Genomic DNA, 10,583 nt, shown 5'->3' with positions numbered 1-10,583 from the left:
CTCTCTCTCTCTCTCTGTGTGTGTCTGTGTGTGTGTCCTTTAGAGAGTCCTAATACTCCTGTTAGCAATATAAAAATGGAGAACAGAATGATGAGATGCAGAAAGAGGGAGTCTCGCTTGTGATTCCCAATTTCTACACTTCCCACATACAAAAGAGGAAGAACTTTTTTTTTTCAGAAGAAGAGGTTGGTGGCAACAAAAGAATTTTATGACAGAGAAAAAAAAACTCTCAAACTTCTTTTCTGAAACTGAAACTGGTTTTTGTAAGATAAGACAATATATTTTAGAGAAGATTAAAAGAGGATATATTTTTTGTTTACTTTTTATTCATTTGTTAATCTTTTTTATATTAATTTTTCTTTATCTTTTTGTTTAAACAAAATGAGCCCGGGTCTATGGGGCAGACCGGCGGAAAGCAAACTCGCCCCCACAAAATTCTCCTTCATGGATTCACTCCGTTGCACAGTTACCACATTCAACACTCCTCGTCGGGTTTCATCACCAGCCGGTCCCTTCACCTCCCTCCCCTGCTCCCATTCCTGTGTTGAAGTGTGGACCTGTGGCTGCTTTAAGATGCGAGCACATGCATGGTCCGTCGGTTTTATTGCTCGTGGCCCAACCGAGCCGGTTTATGAGGCAAATTATAAATTAGCCGGAGAGAAGAGACTAGGCTTCAGTTTACATGTAGGCTATTCATTTTGATGCATTGAAATGTGGCGCATGCGATGCGCATATTATTCTATTTTTGATAAAATAAAATATATGCAAATAAATAATAAACGGCACAAGAAGGATTTCGATCTTGATCTTGTGCTTGATAGTGAGGGAAAATGTATGAGTACAATGTGAGATAGGGAGGAGCAGAGTGACAAAATGCCTGGGATGGGAAAAAGCAAAATGTGAAACATGGATGGTCAGATTCATCTCATTCATGATCATATTAGATGGAGTTGACGTTATATAGTAGAATACATAATACAAATCTTTATTATTACCATTATCATTACTTTTTTTTTTACCGTAGTTAGGCAAGGTTCAATTCAAGTTGGACCAAGTTACTAATATTAGATCAAGTCTTGTTGAACTATATAAACAAGTTGAACTTTGTAACCCGATCTAACCTATTTGTCCGATAATCTAATCTAATTTTTAAGGCTTAATCTTTGATCGATCTAACCCGATCAATATGATCAAATAACTTTTCATAACTCATTTGTAAAATAAATTGAACATTTAGTTTTAGAAAAATAGACTAATTTCTCTTGAAATACTTAGTCGAGGTCATGAATTAACTTGATCTAAATTATCTTGATCCAGATAGAATTCTAGTTTATATGACCCAAGTTTGGGTCAGAATTTTGACCCATATTTAATTTACTTAAAATCAAGGACAAAAAATGCTCCCTAGCTTTTCCAAATAAAAAAAAAAAACCTACTTTCACTTCCTCTATCTAATCCAGCTTGCAAAAGAAAAAAAAAATAAAAACTAACCTAAACCTAGGCCGAACAAGATTTATTCAAGTTGTGTTTTTAAGTCAAGTTAATTTTCACCATCTTGAATCCTACATGAACTTTTTTAATGTGTGGATGTTGCCTAAAATAAGTACTTTTGTAAACTAAAAGCAAAAATACTTAAAAATAAGAGTTTTGTATTATTATCTAAAAAATTGCTTATACAAGAAGAAAAAGCTAAAATAACACATTTAGAAGAAGCTACAAAATCTAGCTTCTATCTTCTATTTTTCTTTTTCTAGATCAGAAGCAATACCAAAAATGCTATTACTTGCCTTTATGTGGTAGGACTCATATTATAGTTCTAACTTTTTAAATTTTAAAGCACTTTCATCTTGACACTCCATATATGACAACTGATTTTATTTTTTAAAATAAAATCCCCACATCTTCTTTTTTTGCTCAATTAAATGCATCTTATTTGTTTGATTTGTTAAATTGCAAATACAAATAGATTTATCCTTCATATTGGCCTTTGAGACAAATATAGTTGCAAATATTGCTAGCAATCCATCTATTTTATTAATACCCACTTCTAATAAAAACATATATTGTAATTCATTAATATCTTAAAAGAAAAAAATGGACTGTACAAATTGCGATGAGAGATTCTTAATCTAATAGATCTTAACGATTCATGGCTTCTCTCGTGTTCATTGGACATGATACTATACATTATATCTTCATTTCTTATTATAATACAAATTATTTAACTATATGCTTGTAATTGTCAAGACTTTGTGATGCTGAAGAATTGCCATATCTATTTATGTATGTGTGTATGTACATTCATATCTACATACATACATGCATCCATGTGTGTGTGTATGTGTACGATAAAAGAAATATATGTGAGTTTAGCTTTTAATCAAGGAAGTGAAATTAAAGGATGAGCAATAGTTGAAGATAAGATGCATCAATTAAGTAGGGATCACAACCTTCGATACTTTCTCTTACTTGATCACAGCCATCCATACTTTTACTCATATGAATCACATGTCTATCATAGTACTTACAATACATGTAATCAATAAAATTCTAAAGAAATATTTAACTAGAGTATAGTTGAAAAAACCTGAATTGTGTGTAAAATATTCAAAAATGAGCATAAGGATCTTATGCCATATAATCCAAGATTCAAGCACTAGTTTGAAGGTGATGGGGAATCTAAATTCTTGCTATAAAGCATGATAGAAGAATTTTAAAGAAAAATTGATAATTAAACAGGATAACTTGTTACTTTCATAATTTTTCGCTAGAATTACTTATTTGCTAATGAAATAGTCAAGCAGTATTCATTCCACAATGAATGAACCTTCCATCTATTGTAATAGGAAGCTTTTATTGAATAAGAAATTTGTTCTTAAATTATTTTTATATCTATCATAATTCATATATTCACAATAATCAAAAGAATTTAACCATCTAGCATGGCTCCATTAGTTGGCGTATCTCTTCACACGGGATATAAGAGTTTGATATTTCAAACCTTGATGATGGCATTCGCATTATATATTTTAAAAAGATAATTTTGTATAATAATTTGCAAATGAAAAATGTCCGAATATGGTTCATTTTACAATATAGAAACCTTTCATCTATTATATATAATAGGAAGCTTTTATCAAATAATAATTATATTTTGATATTATTATGATTGATATTTCAATTAATGTAATCTAAAAGGAAAAAAAATCTAACAACAAACATTTAATCGTTTAGTTAGCACATCCCTCCTTATAGAAGATTTGGCTCCCAATTAGAAGGGCTAATCTCACCCTTCAACCTGATACCCACCCCAACCATCGAGGACCGACTTCGACAGCAATCTAATTCCTACCCCCGACCCAAATGGCCAAGAGTGATACCATGCAAGCAAGCATCAGAAAGGAGAGATTGATGTTTCAAACCACAATAGTGGCGTTGTATATAAAAAATATTCTAAGAATATCATGAAAGTTATTGCGAATGATCCCTTTACATGGTTCTCTTGAAAACATAAAACATGCACTTGCCAAAAATATATGTATATATAATGATGAAAAAATAAAATTTAACTTGTAAACATAAACATTGCATATTTATGCAAACAAAAAGGCAAACTTCTTAGCATTGATTTGTTACAAAAATTTAGGACTTGTTTGGTTCACAAATTTTTTTTTCATCACCGAAATATTTTTTCTGAAAAGTTATTTTTTGAAAAATAATGTCTAAAAAAATGATTTTAGCATGTTTGGTTGACAATGAAAAAAATGATGCAATTTAGAGTGGTTTATGCTTGGTTAAGCATCTACTTTTTTGGAAAAGTATATGGAATATCTATTATACCCTTAATAAAGAGAAATACCTTATTCAGGATTTGATAGCCTAATGGTAGTTTTGGAAAAAAAAGATTCCAATTTCCAACCGGTGGGATAGTAGCTTTTCCATATCACTTATCGATTTTTTTTTTTTATGAATCATGGAAATCTTATTTCCATAGAAATACTATTTTCACATCTCTCTTTTTTAAAAACTCCAACTAAATAAGAAGTCTTTCTTTATTTTTTTTCGTTGACCACACTTTTGTATTCAATACACTTCAACGCGTTCCTTATCAATAGGTTTCGGAGAGACGAGCAATGATTGCTTGACGATCTTCACTGCATGAGACTAGACTTGACTCAAGCTTCATACGAAAGCATTTACGGAACTAAAACCGTTGATTCTGATGGTGAGAAAGTGAAGTGAAAACTTTATGGTAGAGCGGATCCCTATTGGACGTTTTCCTGCGGCCTTTGCATCTGTGCCTCTGTTAGTTTGAGACCTCGCAAGCAAAACTAATGAATTAAGCTTCCCTTATTGTCCCACAAACCAAAGGAGTCCTAAGAAAAAATAGGATCAAAATTTAACTTTGGACCACCACGGTTCAGCCTAACTGGATGCCTATTGGGTTAAGCTGGGGATACGTCTGTTTGAGTTGAGGACAGCCAAAGCTGACTCTGGACCACATGTGGGACCAAATTGAGCTTCAGCCTGGCCCAACCCACCTAGGTGCGTGCGTTCCCGCAATATCCTGCCACACGTACGTGGCTTCGCAGGATGCCGCCACGCAAGGCCCCAGTGGCTCCACGTGGATTCCTTCACGTGTGGTCTCCACAGCTAAAACACCAAACCCTCCCCCCTCACTCTCTCTCTCTCTCAAATGGACTCCTTTTCCAATCCCGAACCGAGTAGAAACCCTAGCTCGATCGGCGATGATGCTGGCGCCGGCGCCGGAGAACCCGACCCTTCCCCTGAATCCCTCGCCGTCGAGCCCGATCGCGCTCCAATGCTGGGGGATGAAGCCAATGGGTCCAACCAAGATGGCTCCGATCGAAAAAGTGCCGATTTGGAGCTGGCCAGAGAAGGATTCGGCGCCAGCGCCGTGAATCCAGATGGGTCGGGGTCGAAAAGTCTCGAGTTGGGCTCTCCCATCGATCGGAAGATGGAAAAGGTTAGCTTGATAGGTCCTTCTGATCCTGCGGATTCGAAAGAGGATCGTAGTGGAGTCCCCATGGCCGTCAATGGCGTTCCTGTGGAACCCCCTGTCGATGGAAGTGCCCAAACATCGAAGGGGGAAGGAAGCAGTGGGGTTTCTTTGGCTACTGACTCGAGATTGGAGGGAGAAGACGATGGTGCTGATAGCAGTGAGGATGGTGCGGATAGTAGTGAGACAAAATCGGAGGAGTCGGGGGGTGATGATTCTTCAAGTGAAGAATCCTCTTCTTCAAGCAGCGAGGAGGAGGATGAGGATGGTGATAGTCTGCATAGTGAAGATAAAGAAGATCAAGAGGAAGAACTTGTTGCTGGTAGTGATGGTGAAGAAGAGGCTGCGAAGAGAGCAATCAGGTCAAAACACGAGCCCGAGGTGAGTTGTGATGTCGAGATGTTATCTGCTTTGCTAATTTCACTTCCATGTTTGAATTTTGGTACTGGCTCATCGCCTACTGAGTTTATTTTGGTACAATTATGCAATTGTAATTTACGTTTGTTTTGAGTTTAATAAGTTATGAAATTCCACCTTTGCAGGTGCTACCTCCAGTTCCTCCAGTTGAAGTAACCTTGGAACCGCACCATCAATTGTCGCCATTGGGGACAATTTCATCTGTAAGATAATGCGAAAATTGTAATGCCTTGTCTTACTTTCAATCTGGAAAAACTTTTTTTCAGAACCATATCTTCACTGATCTAAGAATTTATGAAGTGCAAATATCTTTTAGGCCCTGCACTTATTGGATAAGTAGATCAAATATGTCAGAGCAGTTTCCTTGCTGAAAACTGTGACCAATCTTCACTTGTCTAAGAATTTAATGGAAATTTTGGCTTAGTTCAAGTATCAAGTGCAGGTGCCAATGGGTGTGCCTGATACGCCATGCTGTGCCACCACATATTGGACGTTAGAGAAAAAAGCAACATATCAAGAGTGGTATCAAGCTGTATTGATACTTTGCAATACACAGGGTATTGTGTCATAGGTATGCATATTGCTGGCACCCTGTTGGCATGGCATGGCAGAATGGGTACCTGGAGTCATTGGTTTTAAGCATCTTGTTTCTTTTTCTGTTCCAAATATTCATCACTCTTTTGCACTTTTTGGTTTCTGTATAACTTAGCTTATGCTTTTGTTATTATTATTTTCTTTGTTCTTGATGTTGATTGACTTTCAAGTCAGTGAAAGTTAATTCTACTTAGTCTTGGCACTCCACTGAATTCTTGACACCCATTCTGATTTAAAGTTTTTGTTTTCCGTTGTTTTTCAGATTTTGGGCACCAAAGTTATTGTTGAGGGTTCAGTGAATCACAACCCTCTTAATGAGGGTTCTATTATATGGAAAACAGATACTAGGTCTCCATTAGGGCTCGTGGATGAAATATTTGGACCTGTAAAATGCCCTTACTATGTTGTCAGATATAATTCTGACAAAGATGTCCCAGTTGGAATCAGCGAAGGAACTGCTGTCTCGTTCGTCATGGAATTTGCCAATAACATTCTGAGTGTGAAGGATCTGTATAAGAAAGGTTATGATGCATCAGGTGAGAATGATGAGGAGATCACTGAGCAGGTGGAATTCTCAGATGATGAGAAGGAAGCTGAATATAAGAGATATCTGCACCAAGAAAAGAGAGGAGCTGATGATAAGAGAGAGGGGAATTGTCAGAATGCATCCAGAAGGAAAAAGACCAAATCTAAGGGCACTGAGCCTCGGAAAGGCTTGAGACCTCTACTCCCTCGTGGTCCAGTGGCCATGAACCAGGTGCCACCTGGAGTTTCAGGCCCTCTGGCATCTTTAGGTGCAAACAATTCTGCTTATGGAAGGGGTACATATTATTTGGGAGCTGGGAGTGCATGTGGAAGTGCTCCTCCAATGGTACCAGCAGTTCCACAAGCAATGAATTCAGGTGGTTGTCCTCCTAATGTATCTCACCAGTTTTTACAGCAGCAACCAAATTCTATTTGGGCTCATAGTTTGCCACCTCAGCAGCAGCCAAATGCTTTCTGGCCCTATGGAAAGCCACTTCCACTGCAACAGCAGCCAAATGCTGTTCAGGCTTCTGGAATGCCACCACAGCAGCAGCTGGATGCTGCTATCCGAGGATTTCAGATGAATGCCTCACCTAGCCAGCAGTTGGGAAACCATGTTCATCATCAGCAGCATCAAAATCAGGTTTCTAATAGTAATATGAATATGATGCCATCTCAGCAGCAGCAGTTTGTTCCTCTATTTGGAGCTCCTACCAACATGCCATGGCCATTCAGGCCACTAAATGTCTTAGCTGGTCCTGTGGCTCCTTTGCTGGCGGGGCCAGTTGGCATTAGTCAAGCATCATCTGGGCAAGGCAATATATCTGCACAAGGAGGTGCAGGGCTAAGTAATGGACAGAGTCACCAACAACATTCACCAACTATTCTTCATGCTGGGATGCTGCCTCCACTGCAATATAATTTTGGGAGTTCATCTGTTCGTGGAAGAAAGCTTAATGTGAGAGGAGGTGGTCATTCCTTTGGCAGAGGTGCGTGGAGGCGAAAAGGGTAGATATATATATATATTGTTTTGGTTTGGATGTTTTTGAATATATAGATAAGCGATCAGAAATTTTACCTTGCAGAGAGCTTTACCTTATGTGACGCATTTCCTTTTATCAGCCTTACATGTAGAACAGAGATTAGAATTTGTATTGCCATACATTTAAGCAGAACTGCTTTCTTCTCCATTTTCCATTTTTTTCCAAAAGAAAGACAACTTTGAAGATGTGTTTTTTTTAAAATGTCTGTTCATAGTGGTTGCAGATGCAGGAATGATGCATATGCCTAATTGGCATATGGCTTGTCAGTTGTGGTTATAGTGTGCATATACCAGGGACCAGCACCATTTCTTTCTGTACATTTCTCGTAGTCAAAATCATTCTTGTCACTTGCAAGAATGCTCCTTGGTGTATGTGATTTGTTGTTCATGTAATGGGTGAATTCTTGCTTGGAGTCGCAAAATTTTTCAGAATAATCGGCTGAGAATTGCTTAATTCAAAACTTTGTTTTTAATTCTATTTAATGGCAGTCATCTTCTAACTAACTTTTTGGTATTTCTGTTGTTGTATTTATACTGTTTTTTTGTTTTCCCATTATTTCCCACTCATGTGAAGCGTTCAGTGACCGTAGAATTCCAAAGCACCAACACCCATTTTATCTGCAATTAACAACATGAACAAATGCTTGAAAAATTAAAAAATTTAATGTTTCGAAGTTTGAGAAAGGTATCGTATTTTCAATAATTTAAACAGGGAGGTGAACATGGAAATGAGTTTCTTGGTCGAAATGAGAGTTAGATAACATAGAGCATGTACTCTGCGTTCGTAAGAAAAGGAAGGTCACATACTGCTAATAAATTAAAATGGAGATAAGTTGAAGACATATATCAAAAGTGTTGTGTGATTGCCACATAGTTATGTTGAATTCTTCCAGACAGAAATAAAGTTGAAGGTGCTGCATGGATATGATCATGAATACTTGGCCATCATGAGGGTGCATACCCTTAAAATGGGAGAGAGAGAAAGCTGTAGTGAAACTATCTAGAATAAATGTAGATATAAGAAAAGAAGGATGCTTACGATTTGATCTTCTTGGAAACAAAATATTCTGGAGTCAATTTAAATATTATTGACAGATACCGAAAAAAGAAACAAAGTAATTGCCAACAAATTGATAAATAGAAGTTGTAAAGAAGGATTTAAGGGATTAGATGTGATTGTCTTTTATGTTGGATCATGATTACTAAGAAAGTGATGCATGGAGGTTAGTAGAAAATTTAACTGCTGATTTATAAGTTAATTGTGATTTATAGTTCTAGGATATTGATTTGTCTATGGTTCTCATACTGAACTCTTTGCAAAATCAAATCTTGTTCCCCAAAATCTTATATCAGTACTTTTCCTCGCATTTACGCCGGAGATTTTGCTAGTGCTATGATCTTTAGCTATAGAGGTAGAAAAGTTTAATATCTAGTGACAGAGATTAAAAGTTAATTGTATACAAGGTTCGCCATATCAAGTATCGGTATGGTATGGTACCATGTATTGACTCGGTACTGGTATAATACAGTACACCTGGTATGGTGTGGTACCGACTGGTACATCAAATCTTGACTAAGTATCAGTTTGAAAGGTTAAAAATAGTTCGTAAGTTGGGTAATTTGGGTTCATATAAGCAAATTTTCAAGTTGTGGGGGACTACCAGGAGGCTGTCTACAGAGAAAAGAGGGGAGTCTTTTTAAAACTGACCTAACCCCATAAACCCTCAACCCATTCTGCTTTCTCTTGCTTCTGAAGGGGCAAACCTACGTTCATATAAAAGTCTAATTGAAGAATGCAAAACATTTTCTCTCTTCTTTTTCAGGTTTTACAGCATCCTCCTTATGAATCTTTTTTTTTTTTTGCTTTGTTTTTTTTTTGGAGGAAGGATTAGGCATGAAGTGTGTAACCAGATTCCTTTTTTCCTTCTGAGGGAAAGGAAGGTTTCATGCCACGGTGGTGGGAGACCTACCAATTTCTTAAGAACCAATTACTGCATATTATCCAGATTGTGAGTAAAACAACAAAAAGGGTATGGAAGGAACCACGATATTTGGAGTGTAGAGAGGTTGCAAAGAGCTCCATAGAAGCCAGAAATTTGCTGATTCTTTCTGCGACGGGAATATCATCAGAGTCAGTGCATTTTTTGTTTAAAAAAATGTTGCAATTCCTTTCCTTCCAGATGTTACAAGAAATTGCGATTATAATCCGATCCCAATCTAGGCTCTGAACATTTGGTACTTTTTTTTTCCTCCGGCTTAATCAGAGCAAATTCTCCAAGGAAACTTGGTATATTTGAGACAATCAGAATCTTGAGCCATAAGGAAGCAAAAAAAGGCAGCTCACAAAAAGGTGAAGCTATTATCTATATGACTATCTCAAAGGCAACAGTTGCCAGTGACATTTTAACCCTTCTTTATAAGGCTCTCTTTGGTATTCGGTTTGTCATGAATGGCCAGTCACATGAAGATGTAGTTTTTTGGAGGTGGCAGCTTTCTATTGGGATAATGAAGCGAAAATGGAGGAGCAGAAAAAACAGAAAACCGAGCCTCACACTCCCCTCAATCTCCTAAAATACAAAACTAGATAGGCATAAGGTGTAGTTTCCTGAACAAGCCTGTTATCTCCTTTTGGTTTCTGATAGTACATATTTTAAATCAGTGTTCATTTTCCCACTGTTCCTACTTAATTTTTTTTGTTTGGTTTTTATTTCTGCTACTGGGTGCTGCCAATAATCTCGCAAACAGATATGACCAAAAGAGTTGGTGCAACGAGCCCTACTAGTAGCCACCATCAGTTAGAGATTCATTACAAAACCTTTCTCAAACCATGTTGAAATACTCTTACATGAAACTGCCTTTTGCCATTAGTCTTTTGGCTAATATATATATATATATATATATATATATATATATATATATGTATATGTATATGTATATGTATATATATGTATGTATGTATATGTATATGTATGTATGTATGTATAT

The 10,583-nt window shown here is 36.8% G+C and overlaps 1 protein-coding gene across 1 annotated transcript; it reads left to right on the top strand.

The window, feature by feature from the left end:
- The first annotated feature begins 4,680 nt into the window (after positions 1–4,680).
- On the top strand, positions 4,681–8,076 carry LOC103696803 (H/ACA ribonucleoprotein complex non-core subunit NAF1-like). Its single transcript, XM_008778522.4, has 3 exons — positions 4,681–5,401; positions 5,563–5,640; positions 6,294–8,076. The coding sequence occupies exons 1-3, from the start codon at positions 4,697–4,699 to the stop codon at positions 7,566–7,568; spliced, it is 2,058 nt and encodes a 685-aa protein (XP_008776744.1). The 5' UTR covers positions 4,681–4,696; the 3' UTR covers positions 7,569–8,076.
- Positions 8,077–10,583: the final 2,507 nt, after the last annotated feature.

This window comes from Phoenix dactylifera, chromosome 2, assembly GCF_009389715.1.
Source record: "Phoenix dactylifera cultivar Barhee BC4 chromosome 2, palm_55x_up_171113_PBpolish2nd_filt_p, whole genome shotgun sequence".
Lineage (NCBI taxonomy): Eukaryota > Viridiplantae > Streptophyta > Magnoliopsida > Arecales > Arecaceae > Phoenix > Phoenix dactylifera.
The sequence above is the reverse complement of the archived record's forward strand: the minus strand, read 5'-3'. Positions and strand labels throughout refer to the sequence as shown.